The sequence below is a fragment of the Rousettus aegyptiacus genome, unplaced genomic scaffold (assembly GCF_014176215.1).
Source record: "Rousettus aegyptiacus isolate mRouAeg1 unplaced genomic scaffold, mRouAeg1.p scaffold_m13_p_2, whole genome shotgun sequence".
Classification (NCBI taxonomy): Eukaryota; Metazoa; Chordata; class Mammalia; order Chiroptera; family Pteropodidae; genus Rousettus; species Rousettus aegyptiacus.
The window spans coordinates 48,937,346-48,958,655 of record NW_023416295.1 but is presented as its reverse complement, the minus strand read 5'-3'; the positions used below and the strand labels follow the sequence as shown (position 1 = coordinate 48,958,655).

Below are 21,310 nucleotides of genomic sequence, written 5' to 3'. Positions count from 1 at the left end.
TAAGAGTAAATAAATATAGAGAATATAAGTAATAAATACATTGTTTTCATGGAGTTTAAAAGCTTTCTTAAAATGCTTTGACATATTATATATAAAAATATATATATATATTTTAAGCATTACTTAGCCCATCTTATCTCTTTATTGAGGATGATAATATTAGCCAATGAGGATCGACTAAGAGGCATAAATTATATGTGTGATAAATATTTGTTCTTCATCCTTGTGGGTGGATGTCAGAAGTTATTATGGAAATCCTGCACAGATTAAGCAAATAATATTTTCGAACTGAATTAAGCCAAATCCAACAGTCAAATAGAATAAAGAGATGAAATAAATTTTCCTTTAAGGTAGGCCATTTAAGAATCCTCAAATACATGAATATTATGTAGGGCAAACGTTGTGAGTATGTAGCAAGGTAGTTTGACTAGAATCCTCTGAAAAGGGGGTAGTAGAACATGCATTCATTCAGCAAATATTTATTGAATGTTTACTATGTTATAAACATTGGGGCTACTGTGATGAAATAATTTCTAATTTAAAGAAATCTAATACAAGTAAATAATTAATTTGATTTCAGTGCTTCTGTAAAGTTGTAACCAGGTGCTATGGGGGAGCATAGAGTAGAGCATCTGAGTTAGCCTGAGGGACTCAGGAAAAGCTTCCTAGTAGAAATATCATTAGAGCAAAGTCTTAAAGGTATATTAATCTAGTGGGTGAGGAATGTATAGCATTTGAGGCAGAGGGAATAACATATACAAAGATATAGAAGCTTGGTGGGTTAGGAATACTAACTGTGGTGCATGAGTTTATATGATAGGAGATCAAGTCAGAGAGGTAAGTTCCTGTCTTCTGAAGAGGTGGAAGGTTATCAGAAGGTTAGAAACTTTAGGGAACCATTAAAAGATTGTGAATGGAGGAAGTACAGAGAAATTGATGTTTCAGTGAGACTACTTCACCAAAGTAGCATATGGAGGTTTATATTGAGAAATGTGTTAATTAAGATGTTTTTGAATGCAAAGAAAAAGCATTTTTGAGGCACCTTAATTTAAAAGAGGGTAATTTATTATGAGTAGGGAGAGATATTTCAAGGATCTTGGGCAGCTCAGTGACTGAGCGGAAAGCTGAACAGGAACTGACTCTCACCTTTGCTTTGCCCCATCTGCCTCATTTTTTCTTCCCTCTCTGTAGATTGGCTTTCTGTATTTCTTTATGGCATGAAATAGTACTTTCCAATAGTACTTGCCTAATGTCACAGTTTCAGGCATACTCTAAAACCTCTTTGGAAATGTCTCGGAATCCCAGTTCAAATTTTCAGGAGGTAGAGACCTTCATTTCCCAGTTTGGGTTAGGTGTCCCCTGCCCTTATTCCAGTCAGATAAACTTGACTATTAGGTTCTAGTTTGTGTGTGTGTGTTGGAAGAGGGGGTAGGGACGGATGCTCTGAAGAGATGGAGAGGGTTGTGAGTTAAGCAAATCCTACAAAAGATGTCTTATAGATGGTGAGAATAGAAACAAGGGCTACCACTGAAATTAGACACTAAATGTTGAGGGTCTGAGCTAAGGTTGTTTAGAGGTAGTCTGGAAAGAGAAGAAAGTAGATTTAAGAAATACTTAAAAAATCAAATTAACACACTTGGGTAACTCATCAGATGTAGGAGGCTTGTAAGAAGTAAGGAGTCTGCCTTTCAAATTTGAATTATTGGGAATTTGGAGAAGATAGATTCAGGAGGATTGAGTTTTAGGGCAAAGATGCTGAGTTTGGTTTGGACACAACTGATTGATAGTCCTCATGGGATATTAAGTGTTGATGTTCAGTAGACACTTGAATGTAAGGTTTGGAGTTTAACTGAGTGAGAATTCTGCTGAGGTTTGGGGCTCATCTCAGTAGAGTTGGCATTGAAGCTATGAATCTGGATAAAGTCACCTAGAATGAGAAGAATAAAAAACTGAGAATGGAATTGGAGGAAGGGAAATTGAGGGAGATTCTGACTTAGCTAGTTAGAGTAGAATATGTTACTAAAATACTAATGGTAATAAAGGGCAAACTTATTTTTAATTGTAAAATATATATAACAAAATTTACCATCTTAACCATTTTAAAGTATCTAATTCAGTGTTACGTATATTCACATTGTTATGCAACCCATATCTAGAATTTTCTATTTTGCAAAACTAAAACTCTATATCCATTAAACTCCTCATTTTCTCTTACCACCCCCCCCCCCACCCCTACAACCACCATTATATATTTTGTCTCTCTAATTTTACCGAATACCTCATATAAGTGGAATCATACAGTATTTATCTTTTTGTGACTGGCTTATTTCACTTAGCATAATGTCCTCAAGATTCATTAATGTTGTAGCGTGTGTCAGAAATTTCTTCCTTTTTATGAAAGACAAATTCTTATTTATTAGAATAATTTTCTGTAGCCATTTATTCATATATTGAGGAAGATGTTATTCTCATATTGGTTTTAGAAAAAACTCAGGGATGGTGACATATTGCAACTTTTTATACTGATGTTACATTAGCATAATCATCTGAATGTTCTGGATAAAATTATTTTACATGAAAAAACTACTAAAAATTTATAAAAGCATTAAAAATAAATAATACCTTTTAAATTAAATTTTTTTATTGTTTGTTTAAGAGGGACGACTGTTGTGTACTTTTGCCCTACAGTGATAGTGTGACCCATGGGATTAACAGATTTAAAATGCAAATTTTATAATATTCACAAGGATGCCAGATGTCCTTCACATATACTGAAGTAAACTTTCTTTTGGAGACTGTGTGTTCGGCACTGATATAGGGAGCATCCCACTCAGTTTATGAAGGAACCTAGGCAAGCCATTCACCTACGCTCAGTTTAGGGCTGTGGCAAAAGCCTCTTACCACTCTAAATATAACATTGAAGTCCAGACTACCTCCTCAGTTCACTACTTGTTAACTTCAGGAAGTTACTTAAGTTTCTAAGCTTCAATTTCTCTATTTATAAAATGGGAATATTAATAGTTCCTGCTCCATAGGCTTCTTGTGAAGATTAAATAAGATATTATGAATAAAGTGCTTAGCATGGGCACTGGCACACAGTAAGTGCTCAATTACTGTTGGTTACAATTATTGTTCTTATTACTATCATCATGTTTGGTATGCACACATTTGAAGATTCCCAAATGGCCTTCTGTAAAGGGAAATCTCTCCTATCCCTTGTTCTGTGCTATATGCTTCAAAGGAGTCAAAGTTGAGTGGTATACAATTTCTGCCTTTAAGTAACTTGCAGTTAGGTGTCTAAGATGAAATAATTTTATCTACAGTGTTTTTTAAAAGCTGTATCTTCTAAAATGTTAAGTTTTGATTAAAAAGTATTGTAATAAATCAAGGTGAAAGTATGGTTTTAGCATTTTTAAAAACTTCTTTGAACTTCTGTAAAATATTATTTGACTTGCGGATTTTGTTTGTTTCTTCCAGCCAGCACCAAACCAAGTCACTTTTCATCTGCCACTACATCGTTACTATGCTATGTTTTTGAGTAAGGTAAGACTGTCATTAAACATCTAAAAAAATTCAAAAATAAATATTAAATTAGTAACTTTCTTTGTCATAATTTTTAGGCTGTGAAATGTCAAGAACTAGATTTGGATTCTGTTTTACCAGATCAGGAAATGTTAATGAAACTAATGATTCACCCACTCCAAATTCAAGTATGTATTCAGGCTTTTAAAGTGTTTTGAATTGAATTCTTTGGTTAAGTAAGTCTTTCTTTATTTTATTTTTATGCCTTTATCATTGCTTTTACAGCCAAAATATTTGAAAAAAAATTTGGTAGTTAAAATAACAAAAATAATTTTGGTATTTTTGCCAGATTATATTTAGGTGTTTTTGCTTTTATGAGATTTACATTTAGTTATAATTTCCCCAGGAATTCTTTTCACTATATTAATTTACAGAGGAGTTTTACAGCGCTGTTTTAGGAGTTAGGAGACCCAATAAAGTATAGCCTTGGTGCCACCACTGTTTCATGTTATACATGTTGTTTGGGAGTAGGTAATTCACCTACTTGATTCTTAGTTTCAGCATCCGTAAAATGAGAGTTAAGACAATTAGCCCGCATAAGCCCTGCAGTTTCTTTCAATTCTAGCACTATAGTTTTGTGGGCCAACCTTTTATGTATATTAGAGGGACTTGCACTTCATTTTGTTTTTCTGGCAATTTTAGATTTGTTAATCATTATTAAACTTTAATTTTGGGGGTTAGGAACAAGTAGCAGATGAAGTTATAACTATTTTTTTAGTTACTACAAGACATGAATACATGAAGAATGAAATATTAACATAGTAAGAAAATTTATTCTGATCTGACCTTCTCTCACCTGCCAGTTATTTGCAAAGTGACTAGTTTGGATTGAAGGCTGAGTTAGGGCGAATTAAATATACAGATTATATTCATTGACTTTGAACACTTAGCTTTGTTTTGTGCTTATTTTTGTGTTTCTTTAAGCATTATGTATGTTTGGGGAGAGTAAATATAAGTGCTACTGATTCGTCGTGAAAGATTTCAGTGAAAATTGCTACAAATGTATCTAGGAGTCATGGAAAACTAACTCATGTATAAATTCCAAAAGAAGGGACTATATAAAGCACTTAAAATGTTTAAAGTATATATTTGAATTGACATTTAAATTGAAATCGAATCAAAACTAACATTGGACAGAATGTCGGGTTCATACTGGGGTTAAGTTATAAAATATTTTGAAATGATTGTTTAATATAACATGATTTTATAAAGATTGAATTTAGATGACTTCTTTGTACAATTTATGTAATTTTTATTTTACTAGGCAAGTCTTGCTGAAATCCACAGCAATATGTGGGTAAGAAATGGTCTGCAAATCAAAGGACAAGCCATGACTTATGTTCAGTCTCATTTCTGTAATTCCATGATTGATCCTGACATTTACCTATTACAGGTAAGCCAATTTGATAATGCAGATGTTGTACTTTAGGGATGTTTCATTTGTACCCATAGGATTTTAATTTATAGATGTGATAAATGATGACATAGGTTATTGCTGTTCAAAGAAAGATTTATTACTTACATTCCCCAAGAGAAAAGGGCATGTCACATCATGCAGGACCACTGAGGAAGCATTCAATTTTGGTCAGGATGTAGAAGCAGGAGTGAGGGGGAAATAAAGCAGAACCTTTATTGGGGTTTCCACAGGGAAGGCAAGACAGGGCAAGGGAAACACTTTAGGATGGGCTAATTTGAATAATTATGATGAGGTTTGTGGGCATAGAGGCTGTCCCCAGCTATCTGGTACCTGGCCTTGTGTGGGGTGGAGGGAATATTGGCTTGGGGTGTGAAAGATAGATGAAGGAGTGATTTATTTGCATGTAAGAGGCTTGCTCCCAAGTTAAATTGTTTACTGTCTTTAGGAATTAGCTAGCCCTGAGAGGGGAGTAATCTCTCCCTGGGTGTGTAAGTCCCCTTAAGATAACAAAACATAAGATACAGAAGGAAAAGATTAATATAAGAAGTAAAACTGAATATTGAGCAATTAAATTTGTGGGGTTTTTTTTTTTTTTTGTCTTTTAAAGGTTTGTGCTTCTAGACTTGACCCAGACTATTTTATTTCATCTGTCTTTGAAAGGTAAGCATAATTTTATTAAGACAGGTATTAGGAAGTATTTGGAATTTAAGTTAATTTTGTTTTAACTTAAAAATATCTCTCTCAAATGTTTCTTACAGATTTAAAGTAGTGGATTTGTTAACAATGGCTTCACAACATCAAAACACAGTACTTGATGCAGAGCATGAGAGATCGATGTTAGAAGGCGCTCTTACATTTCTTGTGATTCTTTTGAGTCTTCGTTTACATTTAGGTAAAAAGCACTAATACTAATGCTTAGGTAGTAACTATTCTTTTCCCTTTCCTCCCCTCTCCAAGTTAGTAACTGGCTTATGGAAAAAAGGAAATGATGTGGATATATTCGAACAGAGTTTCAAGCTCTTGATATGCCATACAATTGATACTCCTTTCAGAATATCTTTTAAAAAACCATTGATTTGAGGAAACTGCAAACTGCAGAGTAGTTAAACTGCAGTTATATTTAGGGTATTGCATTCTTTGCTCTTTAATTTTTGATATATTTCATTTTTGGTAAAACAGCTTAATGTATGGTAAATTGTTTCTTTATAATTTAATTCTGTTTTTAATTGTTTTAGGAATGTCTGATGATGAGATTCTCAGGGCAGAGATGGTAGCCCAGTTGTGTATGAATGACAGGACACATAGTTCTTTGCTGGACCTCATATCCTTTTAAAACTTTAATTTTATTTTAGTAGGATCTAAATAATAATAAGTAGTTGTTACATATTAAAAATATATAACTTTTTTGATTAAAAAAATTTTTTTTGAGGTTGAAAGTAGTATAGAAAAAGAACTTTGTTTTTGTTTAACTGTGTTCAGGGCTAGTGGCAGATGTTTTTTCCTCTAATTGTATCTCTCAGGGACCTCCTGGTTTAGGCTCTGGGCACTCCAAGATATGACCTTCTAGGACAACATTAGTGAAAGGAAGCTGAATGCCTTGTAAAAGGCAGCTGGGTCTACTTTATCTGTATAGCCTGGCTGCAATTCATGGTTAAAATGTAGAGGTATACCTTAAAATTATTACCAGGATTTTAAACATTTTGAGGATTTTTTCTTAGAATTCAGTCTTAAACTGAGAGGTTTTTTAAGGGCAGAGACTATTGTCTACAAACTTTAAAAACTTGTGGTTCATTGAATAGGGCTGATAATATAGTTTATTATCGGACGCCTTATTTTTTGTTAATAAAATTTTAGACAAAGATCATTATGCAACTTTGTGATAAAAACTTATCCATAAACTTTTGACTAAATTCAATTTGTGTATTGTGAATATGTTTGCAATAATTTCCTAAAATTTTGTGAAATAACTCTTGTTGGAATGCCTTCAAGGTTTGATAACCTTGAAGATTTTAGTAGGCAGCATCAATTTGATATTGTTTGATGATTTCTTTCAACAATTATGTACTATGTATCAGTGCTATAACAGTAAAAGCATTCTCGGTAACTGGAAACCAATAAGAAAGAATCTGTGATTTTCTGGTTTCATTATTTTTAAAAATTTGCTTAGCATCTTTTTTTTTTTTTTACTTTGAAGATGATATTTTATGTTTTTGGAAAAATAATCTTTGCTTATAAAAATCTCAGTTAATTTTTAGCATATTTGCTGATTTTCTAAGGGAAAGCACATTATTTGCAAAATGTTGAAAATGGAAATTAATTTTTAAAAAGTTATTTTCATTTCTTGAAAGTTGATTAATTTGTTTTTGGGGAAAATATACTTTGGAACTTCTTTAGCAAATAATTTGTTAGTAGGCTTCTAGATTAAAAGTATTAAAAAAATTCACAAATAATAAAAAATTATTGAACTCTTGTATTATATAGCCCTCTTGTGGCCAACCTTCTATATTACAGCCAATTACCCTGCCCCCCCCCCCTTTTTTTTTTTTTTTTCAGCTAGAGTACCTTGGTAAGATTATAAAACTTGCTTTTGGTCATTAATTTTTTTTCTTGACACATACATCATATTCCAGAAAATCCAAATCCCAAAAGTGGCATTATTCCGGGAAGTTATAGCTTCGAATCAGTTTTATCAGCTGTAGCTGATTTTAAGGCTCCTGTTTTTGAACCTGGAGGTTCCATGCAACAAGGCATGTATACTCCTAAAGGTATGTTTATATAAATAAACATTCTTTGAAATAATTGGTTTTCATGAGTAGTGTATACTGAGAGAAAATGTTTTGGCTTTTATTTATTCTCAGCTTTGGTATTTTTTTCTTCAGCTTTCTTATAGATGTGTTTGTCTTTTATGGTATACAGTGATACCACTTCTATTTATTTATAAATCTTTGCTTTTGTGTTCCAGTAAAGCTTCTTACATGACTCTGAATTATAAATGGAACTTTACATATGAACTCTAGTTCACTTTAGTAATTGAATAAACTAAATGAACCACATTATAAAACAAAATATATACTTAAAAACATTTTGAATGTATTTGCTGTCTAAATTTGATTTCGAATAATTCTCACTAAAATTTTAATTTTAAACAGTTAAAATTAAAATCTATGTAGAATGTCGAAAAATTTTCTTGCATTTTGAACCTCCGTAAATAGAAGGAAGCCTTTCCCTTACGTGGTTGGTTTGCTGAGGTTTCCCCCCAGGATTTATAGATATGTTTCACAAAAGCCAGAAGTAGGTGAAGTCTTGATTCACAGTATTTTCTCTTTAATTCTCACATTTTTCAGTAATCTGAGTTAAAAATTTGAAGGAAATAGCAGTTACATGCTTTTTGACCCCCTTAATACTCATTGTCTAAATGAGAAATTGATGCCCACTTTGAAGTTATAAATAGTATGTATTGTATTTGGCAAAACACAGCAGAATAGACTTTATCATGTGGGATTTTTTACAGGGAGTTCACAAAAGTAGCAAGAACAGTCCAGAGTATTTGGTTGGAATATATTCTATTAAAGGAAAAGCACAACATTTCTTTATTATAGAGAATATTTTGTCTTTAAAATTTAGATGAACTTCCAAGTGGTGGTGTTCTTGTATAGTGAAGTGCTTATTAAATATGATATGAGATTTACCTCTGTCAGACTCATTCATGATCCTTGTTAAAAAAACAAGTTCCTGTGCCTCAGCCACAGTCCGTTCTCATTAGGATCTCTAGGGATGGATTCTGGGAATATGCTCTTTTAACAAACTTTATAAGATGATTGCCACGAACAATCAAGTTTGAGACACTGAGATGGAGCATTGGGCATTTGGAGATTAGAGTCAAGAAATTGGGTGTCATAATTCAAATATGGTGCTGAATTGTATTAGCTAGTTGTGTGATGTTAGAAAATCAGTTTATCTTTGGATTTTACTTACTCGTGAAAGGAGAGAGTTAGAATAGATGAGTGGTTTTTAAGCCTTTAAAAAGTGGTTGAAATAAGCCTTTTTAATTTGGGAGAACTAAGCCTTAAGTGAATCTGTTACACAAAACCAATAAAAGCAACCCTACTCTTGTTGAAGTGTGTGTGGGTAGTGGTCATTGCTTCTCATCTGTTTGGCCATCTCCTTCCTCCTAAAGTGGGTCTTGTTAAACCTCTGTGGAAATCCAGCTCTTATGGAACACTGTTTGGAGCCTGCTGGACAACTAGTTAAGCACTCCAGTTTCTTCCATTGCTCTGTTTTTATAATTTTTATAAAAGCATTGGCATTTTAATTGGAAAAAATTAATAGATTTAAGAGTGAAAGACAGTAAAGGATAATAGAAACAATAAAAGCCTTTGTCTTTGTGAAGACTTATTTTAAGGATCTTAAGTCATACTTATGATAATTTAAAGTGAATAGCATGTTACCTGAAAGTAGAGATAATTGTTAATAGTTTCTTATGCCAGAAAGTTGAAGTTATAGATGTATAGGGGGAGAAGTTTACGCGTCTAAATACCATCTCTACTATTATATACTTGGTATGCTGTATTTTCTTAAATGGATTCACTTTTTAAAAATTTTGCTTTATCCTAACCACAATCATTAGTTTTTATTTGCAACGTAGAATTTTCTAATGCGTATTAATGTAATTATATAATTATTTTTAAAAAAGCTTTGTGTAGTTAGTACTTAAAATGGTCTTGTGTACTACCAATTGTATATACAACCATATATGGGATAGTGATTTCTAATTATGGAGAAGGTAAGGAGATCAATTATCAGTTTCAAAATGTTAGTACCATAACAACTTTCAAAAGTGCTAACATTGTTTCTTACTTTCTAGTTGACATTTTACAAAAAAAAAAAAAAGCAATGAACTAAATTAACTAAATTTTTATGATGAGGTATTACCATATAAAACTTTTTGTTTACTAGTTCTTGCTGAACTTAAGAGAACATTCATAATGATGCAATTACGATTTTTGACTTAAAAAGTATTTACTACATCAAGCTTATTAAGGCAAACATATAATCAAATTAAACTATCCCATATTTTAAATTTAAAATATACTTAAATGTAATTAGTCATTAGAAATTGACTTTATTCCTAAGAAGTCAGTGTTTTGTTTCTACTTTCTTTTGAATACTAGCTGAAGTCTGGGATCAGGAGTTTGACCCCGTCATGGTCATTCTTCGCACAGTTTACCGTAGAGACGTGCAGTCTGCAATGGACAGATATACAGCATTGTAAGTCCATTATATTGATTAGTATAATAGTGGATATTTTGTGTTTACATTGAAAAATTCCAGTTATAACACAAATGTGATATGCTGTCAGTAAAGTATAGTCTCAGTCTTTAGAGAAGAAAATATTTTAAGATAAAAAAATTTAGTCAAGATTTTTATTTTCTAGATCTTGATCCAAAATCTGATGTTAATTTGATAAAAATAAATTTTATAAAACACAAGTAAACAGAAATCAAAAAATAACAAACTTACTTAATTGCTATTTGACTAATGAAATTCAAAGCTTGGTTTTGTGTCATTCTGCTTTTAAACCAGTAGAGGTGGCACAAGTTAAGAAAATAAAATTGTCTGACATAAGAGATGACAAATATCTACAAAATATGGTAATATTGCTGTGTTCTTGACAACTGGGAAAGTTTTGAAGGATACCTTTTTAATGAAGAATTCAATTTTATATGTTATTGTTGTAGACTATTTTTAATTTATTGTTTTCACCTATTTTTAGACCTTAATATTATATTGCGAACATCATAGGCTATCATCTTTTATTTGTGCTTTTCTAAAGCTTAAGTTAAACATTTGAAAAACAAGTTTGAAATGGTAAAATGTCTTTAATCTTGAGAAAATATTTTGTCCTGGTTACTATCAAGTGTAAATATAGATATTAGGTATAACTGAAACTTCTCTTTGCCAAGACTTTGCATTAATAGATCCTCACAGATATATTTGAAGAAAGTTTGTAGAGCTAAATTTTAGCATACTTCCCCCTGCCCAAACCAAAACTTAATTCAGCCATTTGCATCTTTCTTTACCTTTCTCTAAAACCCTTGAGGAGAGAGACTGAGGTTCTCATTTCTCTGCTTTCTTAGCATTGCTTTTAATGCTTATATGGTTTTATAGCTGTTTCCTTGTAGACTTTTAGTTCTTGAGGAAGATATTTTTGTCTGTATATGTCTTTTATATCTTTAGTACCTATTTCAGGGCTGGCATTCAGAATATATTTGTTGGATAAATACATTTGAGTGGTTCACTTTGGAAAATGACAAGATGGGTGGAAGGAAACATTTGCATGGAAAACCTAATGTGGCTTTCATAAACACTGCTGTCTTAAGTGGTTCTGCCTTTTTTCATGGGGCAGTGGTAATGGCCACTCATTTGCGTATAACAATTTAAATGTATAGTAAATTTTATTCTTTTTACTTTGTAATAAATAGAAATCTGGACTGGGATTGGGCTAAAACTTTCAAAGCCTTGAAAGTCATTAAATGCTTAATATAAATAGTTTTAAAGGAAAAATTTTATTTTAATAGTACACTTTATCGAATGTGTTATATGCTGGGAACTCTATAAAATAAACAGAATTATATCTTTTATTTTGCACACAGCAAACTTTAATTGAGCTCTGAGCAGTTAATTTCCATTATTTGGACTTGTAGTTCTCAACCAGGAGTGATTTTTATCCTCCAGGAATATTTGGCATTGTCTGAAAACTGGGCAGGTTGTTACTCACATCCAGTAGAGGCTAGGTCTCCCCCCACAACAAAGAATTATCTAGTCCCAAATGTCATTACTGTCAAGGTTGAGAAACCGGTTTAGACCTATGATGACATGCAGGTAACCTTTTCTGTTTGCAGGTTATCTTGTATTTTTAAATCTATTTGTGTTATTAGTTGTTTAGAACTACATCATAATTTGACTTATAATTATTTCACATAGTTAGGGAAAACTATATCCTCATAGTTAATTTTATTTTTCCTTTTTCTTATTTTGCTGTTTTTGTTTTTCTAATTCTCTCATCCCCTCATTTGGCTTTTGAGTTCCTGTATAATATCTTTATAGTTTCTTAGAAATATTTCTGAAGTGCTGTGATGTTTCTTGGCAGTTTGAAAATCTTTATTTTAAAAGAAATGTGTATTTCAGTAAAACAATAACAGATGGCAAATAAACATACTCTCCGACTTCAGACCTTTAAACCATTTTCTTGTAAGTTAATCTTTGAAATTTTATGTATCAACTATTATATTCATTTAATAACACTTTGTATACTTAAAGTAATTATTTTACCCAGGAAGAAATGTGTATTTCTCCATGTAAAACTTAATTTTTTTGAAAATTTATTTTGTATGTGAAATAGAACATCAGCTTCCTTTATGTGATATCTTTTATTTGCTGTATATTTGTTAATTGACTATTTCAGTTCTTATTAGAGCATAACTAAGAAATAATTCTAAACTGTAGGATTACCATTACTTGGCTATTGGTCACTTTCATTTTCTTTTAATTTTAAAGGTACAAAAAGGGTTAAACTCATTTTACCGAATCTGGTTTTTTATTTGTAAGAAGGCAATGGAAATGCCTTTTGAAGACTGGTAGTGAAAAATGATTGGATAAATTAAAACTATTATGTACTCAGAACTAGCTTGGTGCTAGGTACTTTGTAGGCAATCAGTTATTGCTAAATGAGTGAAAAGTAAATTTCTTTAAATTTTTGTGCTGAGAGTTTAAGTGAAAATAGGTCATTTGCTTTATGTGATATTTAGATGCTTAGAATCTTAGGATCTTATTACTGGGAAAGGCCTTCAATATTTATCTAGATTCTATAAAATTGTGTCAGGGGCCATCACTGGAAGAGTGGGTTGGATAACAACAAGAGGAGGCCTAAGAAAATGGAGGTGGCTCATCTTGCTGCCATCCCTTCCTCCCAATACCCCTTAAAGAATTGGTCAGCTTTTAAAAGGAAAATAAAACCAAAAATCAAAACAAAACAAAACAGCAGTTGGAAAACCATCCTTTTAATTCAATGTTTTATTTTACATATGAGGACATTGCGGCCTACAGAAGTTCACTGAGATATGTTTGTTAAGGGCAGTGCTGGAACTATTGTCAAGGGCTATTTCCAAAACACAAATGTGATTTTTATTCAATGGCTGTTTTAAATTCAGCTGAAAGTAAAAATTTTTAAACAATAATTTCTGATATTTTGTTCCCATCTCCCATCTTGAAGGTTAATAGCTGCTGGCCCGTGTTTGAAAGTATGATATATGAGTTTATATATATCATTTTGTCTAAAACTAGTCAATAATTAGGTGTCGGTTTGAGTAACTTAAAATTTTTTTTTGCTGTCATGTAGCTTTTCATTTGCATTATTCCATTAATGCTTTTGAAAAGAGCAGTCAAAATGATGTATTACCTGCTGCCTTGAACAAATATATAATCTTTTTTGGGGAACACTTTATTAACTTAGGTGCTGCATGTTTAGGGGGTAGTGCTTAAAGCAAACAAAGAAACAATAAAAACTAAAAATTGATTTTCTACATACGAAATGAAATAGAATAGTTGAAATACTTTATCATAAGGTATTGGGATTGCTTTGAAAATTATGTTTGGTGCTACTGTAGTGTTATATAAAAACTTTTTAAATGCAAACTTAATTTTAGATAACTCATTTCTCTGGGTATATATTAATCTTAATAATATATATTAATATTTTTTTATTTTAAAGATTTTTTCTCCTTCACCTACATAATGTCTGTTTTCCTCTATGTTGAGCTATCTATTGTTTGTCTCTAGCTTCCGTGTTAGAAGCATCCATCTTTGAATATCTGATAATTCTTGTGATAAAGAGCTCTCAATGCCTTGGTGGGACTTGTCTATTCTGAGCTTTAATGGAGGGTCATTTGGGCAAGCAGGTTCACTGAGAAGCCCTCATGTTAGTCTCTTTAGAACTTTTTTTTTTGGTCTGGTGAGATTCCTTAGAGAAACATATTCAAATATCGTTCAGAAGGCAATGAATTCTCCTCTCCAGCCAGAATTCTGTTGGAGTGGGGAAGGAGTTTACATCCAATCCTCATTTTAGCTTCCTATTTCCCCACTTCCGGTTTTTGAGGTGCCAGGTGCTCCCAGTTTCTAAGCCTTTTGAGGATTCTGCGGTATAATTTGGGTTGATTCTCAGCTTTCCCTGTTGCTTTCTTGTGTTTTGTTTTTTCAGGTCTACTAGATGAGTTATCACATTTCGTTTCTAATTAACAAATTTGCTTTTCGTATTTTTTCTTTTCTGATTTTCCCTACCCTTGTGATTTTTATCCTATACCGTTATTATAGTTTTATTGGAGTTATGGATAAAAGTAAAATTAAATATTTATGTTCGTTCTGTCATTTTACCTTTAAGTGCTAAATGTATAACTTATTTAGTGTACATGCTCTGGATTACTAGTTGAGGTTGGGTTTTTAACAATCTATTACCCTTCATGTTTCTTATTTGAGAAATGTGTATGGATTATTTTGTTGATTTTTCTATTAATTGTTTAAAGTTTACTAGTTCTACAGTTTTACTTTTTATATTTAGATCTTTAATCCACCTGAAATTGATTTTTATATATTGAGCGAAGTAGTGATTTATGTACCTTTTCCCTACAGAAAACCTTTTGCTCCAGGACCATTTATGGAACGATCCATCCATTTCTCAATGATTTGTAATGCTGATTCTATCATATACAACTGATTCTCATCATTTCCAAAGTCTATCTTTGTAAATTTGACTACTTGCTAAAATTTATTTTTAAACCCTGAATCAATACCTGTCATACTTTTTTGGTTATTCGAGAATACGTGGTCATGCAGAGTGCACCTAGCTGAGGTGAAAGCAAAGCTCTGCCCTCTTGTTTCATCTCTTAGACTGTAAATGTCCTTTTTGTGGTCTTTTCAGTGTCATGTTTTTGCATTTTAGACCTATTTGTTGGAGATTTTACTGTTTAAAATTGTCCCCAAATGTAGTACTGAAGTGCTGTGTAGTGTTTCTAAAGGCAAAAAGACTTTGATGTGCCATACAGAGAAAATTCATTGTTACATATGCTTTGTTCAGGCATGAGTTATAATGCTGTTGGCTGCGAGTTCAGTGATAATGAATCAATAATACGATACATCCAGAAAAAGGTAGAGGAAATTCACTAATCTGTACATGAAGCCATTTCAAAAAGTGCTTAAGTAACATCTGTAGTGTGTGATGAAGCTATGGGAAAGCTGAAAAACTAAATCTAGACTCATGAGATGATGACTGATAAAAAAGTGTAGTGTGCAGCATTGTGTTGAGGCTGAAAGCCAAAGAAATTTATTGTCATGTTTACCCATGGTCAGGAAAATGTTAAACCCTTCTTGGCTGGTGCTGGCTGGCTTGCAATTTTCAAAAGGTAATATGGTGTGAAAAATGTTAAACTTGTAGGCAAAGTAGGTTCTGTATATCATGACGTGGCAGAACTTGCTAAGAGTTATTCAGGAAATGGGTAATATGGAAGAGCAGATTTCCAATTCAGTGTGGATGGGACTGGCTTGTTTTATAGGCAAGGAACTTGTATAACTCAATGGCATTTAGACTGACAAAAATGTGACCCTAGAAATGCAGGCACCTAACCCTGTGTTTCCCTTAGGAACAATAATTCAGTGTTTGTGGTGATTTTATAGAACATAGCTACTATGAATAAAGACAGTTGACTGTCTATCAATCAATCATCTATCTATAGGTGTATTTCTCTTCCGTTTATTTTGTAAACTAATACTATACTGTCTTAAATACTGTGAGTCTCTTTCCTTTGTCCTCTTCCTTCTCTTCTTCTTCTTCCTTTTTCTCCTCCTCCTCCTCCTCTTCCTCCTCCTTTCTTCTATTTATAATAGTTATTCTTGGCCCTTTGCCTTTGTGACCATATCAAATTTAACAGTAAAACCTGTTGGATTTGATTGAAATTGTACTGAATTCATAGATTAATTCATAGATTAATTTGGTAGAAATGCCATCTTAATAGTCATGCATTTTTCTATCCATTAACATGGCATATATCTCTATTTAGTTCATATTTAATTTCTTTCAATAAAATTTTATAATTTTTTTCCATAAGGTTTTGGATATTTTTTTTAGATTTATTAGAAGTTATCTTATAATTTTTATAGATGTTGTGTGCGATATATTTTATGAAATTACTGTTTTCTCTTTGTTTAGTGACTAGGAATACAGTTGATTTTTGTTGTTCATCTTAATGTTCAGCCTGATTCTTATTAGTTCCATTAATTTATAGATTTCTTAAGACTTTCTGTGTAGGCAGTTAAATTATCTGGGAATAATGATGATTTTATTTCTTTGTTTATACACACAAGCACATTCTTGTCTTTGCTGGCCAGGGTCTCTAGTATAGTACTAAATAATAGCAATGATGAAAAACATTCTTGTCTTTTTCCTAATGTTTTTCATGCTTCACCGTTAGATATAATGTTTGTTTTAGTGTTTTTGTAGTTACCCTTTATCAGGTTGAGGAAGTTCTTTTTTATTGTATGCTTATCATGAATTTTTATTATGAAAGATTTTATAATTTTATCGAGTGCTTTTCCTTTTATCTGTGTAGGTAATGGTCTATAATCTAAACATTCTTGCATAATTGGGAAAAACCCAATCTTGTCATGACATACTCTTTTTTAAAAAAAATAAAATATTGCTTCAATGGTTTACTTGTTTTTAAAGAATTTTTTTCCATTATACTCATACTCATAAGAGTGATAGTCTTATGATTTGAAAAATAATAGTGTTGTCCATGTATTGGTAACAAGGTTATGTTAACATTATAGAATTATCTGTGTATTTTTACCCTTTTGCTGGTCTCTTAAATTTGTCAGAGATGAAGATTATGTTTCTCGAGTGTATTTTTTAAATAATGGCTTAATTTAGACACAATTCACATAAAGTTCACCCATTTAAAGTGTACAATTCAGTCAATGGTTTTTTAGTATGTTTACAGAGTTGTGCCACTATCACCATAAGAAATTTTAGAACGTATTCATCACTCTAAAAAGAAATCATCTATGTATTTCTATTTCCCCTACCCCCATGCTTGTTCTAGGCAGCCACAAATCTACATTCTGTTTCTGTAGATTTGCCTGTTTTGGACATTGGGGATCAAATATGGTCTTTAACTGGCTTCTTTCACTTAGCATGTTTTGAAGGTTTATCCATTTGTAGCATGTATCAGTACTTCATTTCTTTTTATTACCAAATGATGTTCCATTTGTATGTATAGCTCACTTTCATGAACACATTTATCAACTAATGTTTATTTGGATTCTTTCCAGTTTGTGGGGCTAGTATAAATAATACTACCATGAAAGTTTGTTTTCTCTCTCTCTTTCTGCACCCCCCCCCCCGCCCCCGCAGTCTGTAGGTTATCTTTTCACTTTTGGGGGAGTGTCTTTGTAACACTAAAGTTTTTAATTTTGAAGAAGTCCAGTTTGTGTGTTTTTTGCTTTTTGTTATTTGTACTTTTGGTGTCATATCTGTTGCTTAACCAAGGTCAGAAAGACTTATGCCTGTTTCCTCAAGAATGTTACAGTTTTAGCTCTTACACTTAAGTCTGTGATTCCTTTTGAGTTAATTTTTACATATGGTATGAGGTAGTGGTCCAACTTTATTATATTACTATTGAAGTTTTTATAGAACTTGCCTATTCAACCACTTAGGCCCCAATTTTTATTTTTTGGTTGGTAATTTAAAATAACTGACTGACTTTCTTTAAAGGGTACAGTCCTGCTTAGGATTTTTATGTATTCTTGAGAGGGATTGTCAAGTTATATTTCCCTTAAATCTTTTTTCTTTAGTATATAATTAATGATTTAAAAATTCTGTCTGCTTTTTTTTCCTATTTATTTGAATTTGCTGTATTTTGTTCTTAGTCTTATCAGAGGACTACCAGTTTTACTTTTTTTTTTTTTAAATTAACTTTTGATTTTGTCATTTCTTTTTTCTCACTTGTTTTCTATTTCATTATTTTTTCCTTTATTATTTGTTATTATCTTTTAACTTAGTTTGGATTTTTTTCTTTTATCTTGGATGCTTAGTTTTTGCTTTTTAAAAAACATGCATTTAAGGCTGTGAATTTCCTTCTAAGTACTGTTTTACTTGTATCTCACCATTTTTTCTAGATAGTTGAGGTTCTAAATGTTTAAAATTTTCTGTTATGATTATAGTGATCTCTGAATTACTAAGAACATAGTGTTTTCAGATGTTTACATGTCCGGAGTTTTGAGTTATCATTTAGTTGATTTCTAGTGTCATTTGCTTTGTGACACATGGTCGTGGTCCCTTATATTAGTTCTTTTGGTATTGTTCATATTTACTTTACATCTTATTATTTCATCAATTTTTATAAATGTTCTAAATGCACTTATAATTGTGTGTATTTTCTAATTATTGGATGTTCTTTATTTGTCTTTGGTATAAGCTTGTTAATTGCATGGTTAAGAATCTTCAAAATTTTTACCAATTTGTTTTTCTTGGGTTTTCTCTTATACAGAAATATGTTAATATCCTCTATTATGGATGTGTATCTGTCAGTTTCTCTGTGTAATTCTCTCAGATTTTTGTGTTTTGAGTCTACTGTTATTATATATATGTTCGTAATTATTATCTTCCTTGGGAGCTTTTTGTTTTTCCATTACAGAAGAGACAGACAAACTTCCTTATTTCTCCTTGTGAGTTATCCTTTCATTGAGGTTAAAGCTTTCAAAGGTCTCAACTTTATATGGAATCTCAGGTCCATTTCTGAGCCCAGTGCCTTGAGGAAGTCTGCTTAAGGACTTTAAAACCATTGGCAAACAGCATTGGTGCTTGTTAATTCTTTTTTTTCTGGTACCTTGATGAACCTCACTTTCTTATTTTGAGTTCAAATATGCATTCAAAAGGTTATATTTAATATTTTATTCAGCTTTCCCAGCTGTAGTGGGAGAATTTTTAGGTTATCTATTTTGTTCAGTTGTTGCAACTGGAAATTTCTTTGTTTAGTTCTTTATTTTGTATTCTTTCTTTTTGTTTCCTTTGTTAATGTTTTCCCATTTATACTTCTTTCTATTTTTCAGCTCTCTCTACTTATTTTTATTTAATTCAAAAGGAAATAATAATGTTCATTGTGGAGAGAATAGATACCTGTCTGACATTTTTGAGCAATTTGATGAAAAATAATAATGCATAGAAGAATGTGATAAAAATTAATGTCTATAAACCACTATTTAAACTATAGTTTAATCCTGAGTCTGTCATTTAATTTTAGTTTTGTTTTATTTTTACAGTTTAAAACAGAGTGGAAAATTCCCTGGAAATCCTTGGCCTCCCTATAAGAAAAGGACACCACTCCATCCCAGCTATAAAGGTCTCATGAGACTTTTGCACTGTAAAACTTTACACATTGTGCTATTCACTCTGCTTTACAAGGTACAGTAATAATTTGAATAGAGAAACTCAGACTAGACTTTACTTCCATTATTTTCAAATTAAAGTGCTAAATGATAATATTTACATAAAAGTACCATTTATAAAGCAAAGTGTATTTATACATTTAAGATGTATGTGAGGATATGTCATAATTACATATATGTGAATTCTAAGTTGAAATTATAGAATAGCTGTATCATTCTTTTTGGGAAACTATTCATGTTATCCATTTTCAGATAGGGATATTTACTTATGGCTTCTGTAGAACAAGAAGTGAAATATTTTGAGAATATAGGAGGAATGGAATGAACAACAGGGACCAAATGACCACCAGAATCCACTAAAGTGACAAAACTAAAATGGCAGCATTTGGGGGCCAGTGATCCTGTATTTAGGGTTGTTTTCTCCCTCTCTCTCTTCCTCTACCTTTCTCTTAACTCTGATCAGGAATGTGACATGGAAAGATTTGAATGGGTTCCAATTTAACAGCAGTAACAATTTTCTTTTGTTAAATATCTTAGAAACTCAAAAGATGATACTTGTACTTTCTTGTTACCTAGAATTTGTTTTATTCTTGGATCACACAGAACTGACATATTTGGCTGATATGAACTGTGTACTCAAAAATTATACACATGATAGTGTGGTGTGTGTGTGTGTGTGTGTGTGTGTGTGTGTGTGTGTTGGGGGGTATGTATAAAACAGGGATATATATATATATCTAAGAGATGAAAGACGAAAGAACTACACTCATATAGATAAAATAACTATAGACACTTATAAAAATTATAGTAATAAACAAAATTATATGTAAATAAAACTGGTTATTTCTTCCTAATTAGAATTTGAAAAATTAAAAATTAAGTGCCCTAAAAAGAAAAGTAAGCATATTTTTTTCTGAAAACTTTTAGTTACTACATACACATTTTTTAATTACTTACAAAAATATACACTAAATTTAGTTAAGTAGATACTTTAGTTTCTTTTGTACTTTTTTCTATTTAGTGAAAAAATGCTTTTATATATCTGTATTCCCCTATTCTTTTCGACTTGACCAATTTTGTGTTTTACTTGTAAAAGTTACTTCTGTTAAGATTTTAGAAGTGTGCCTCAAAAAGTATCTTGAATATTTTATTTTCATTCATTTCCAGGAGGATCATTCAGCAAAATGATTCAAAATGTTCTGTTCTTCATTAAAAATATAGAATATTTTTTCTTCCTAGAAAGATATTTATATTTATACAAGTAACAGACATCTTTTGGATATTTACTTAGTGCCAGATTTTGTTTCAACTGCTTTAAATATACTTATATATATTACTTTGTTTAATTCTAGCAAAAATCTTTATGAGTGAAAGTTCTGTTATTCTCATTTTTCAGATATGATCATTGAGCTTTTGAGGTTAAATAACTAGTTCAGATGGTGAAGCTGAGTACTAATCTAAGTAATAAGTCAATAATTCATAATTTAAAAATTAAAGAAGCCTACTGCAAATGATTTGTGTTTTCAAGTTACATTTTTCAACCTTTTCATTTGCTTAGTGTAAAAACCATATTTTATCAAAAATATGAAGGCAGTGTTATAAGAATATTATGAACGAATTTTTAAAAGTTTGAACTTTATGGTATTTTTTCTTTAATATTAATAGAGAGAACTTCTCTAACTGACATTGTATTGGCAAGTCAGCTTTCTAAAATCAATGTCAGTAAACCATTTTATCTCCTGCCATGTTTAATCTTAAAAAACATTAATATAGGACATATTAATAAAACTCCGCAGAAAAATCTTTTTTTTTTTTTTT

The 21,310-nt window shown here is 31.4% G+C and overlaps 1 protein-coding gene across 10 annotated transcripts in view; it reads left to right on the top strand.

Annotated features, from left to right (window-relative positions):
- The window catches only part of UBR3 (ubiquitin protein ligase E3 component n-recognin 3), a 188,360-nt gene that overhangs the window by 73,291 nt on the left and 93,759 nt on the right, over positions 1–21,310 (top strand). For all 10 annotated transcript variants that reach the window (XM_016165386.2, XM_016165376.2, XM_016165377.2 and 7 more), the window contains exons 12-20: positions 3,478–3,543; positions 3,621–3,710; positions 4,847–4,975; positions 5,607–5,659; positions 5,758–5,891; positions 6,235–6,320; positions 7,623–7,764; positions 10,171–10,267; positions 19,367–19,508. In XM_016165386.2, coding sequence (XP_016020872.1) covers positions 3,478–3,543; positions 3,621–3,710; positions 4,847–4,975; positions 5,607–5,659; positions 5,758–5,891; positions 6,235–6,320; positions 7,623–7,764; positions 10,171–10,267; positions 19,367–19,508 — 939 coding nt within the window. The remainder of the gene's footprint in view (positions 1–3,477; positions 3,544–3,620; positions 3,711–4,846; positions 4,976–5,606; positions 5,660–5,757; positions 5,892–6,234; positions 6,321–7,622; positions 7,765–10,170; positions 10,268–19,366; positions 19,509–21,310) is intronic.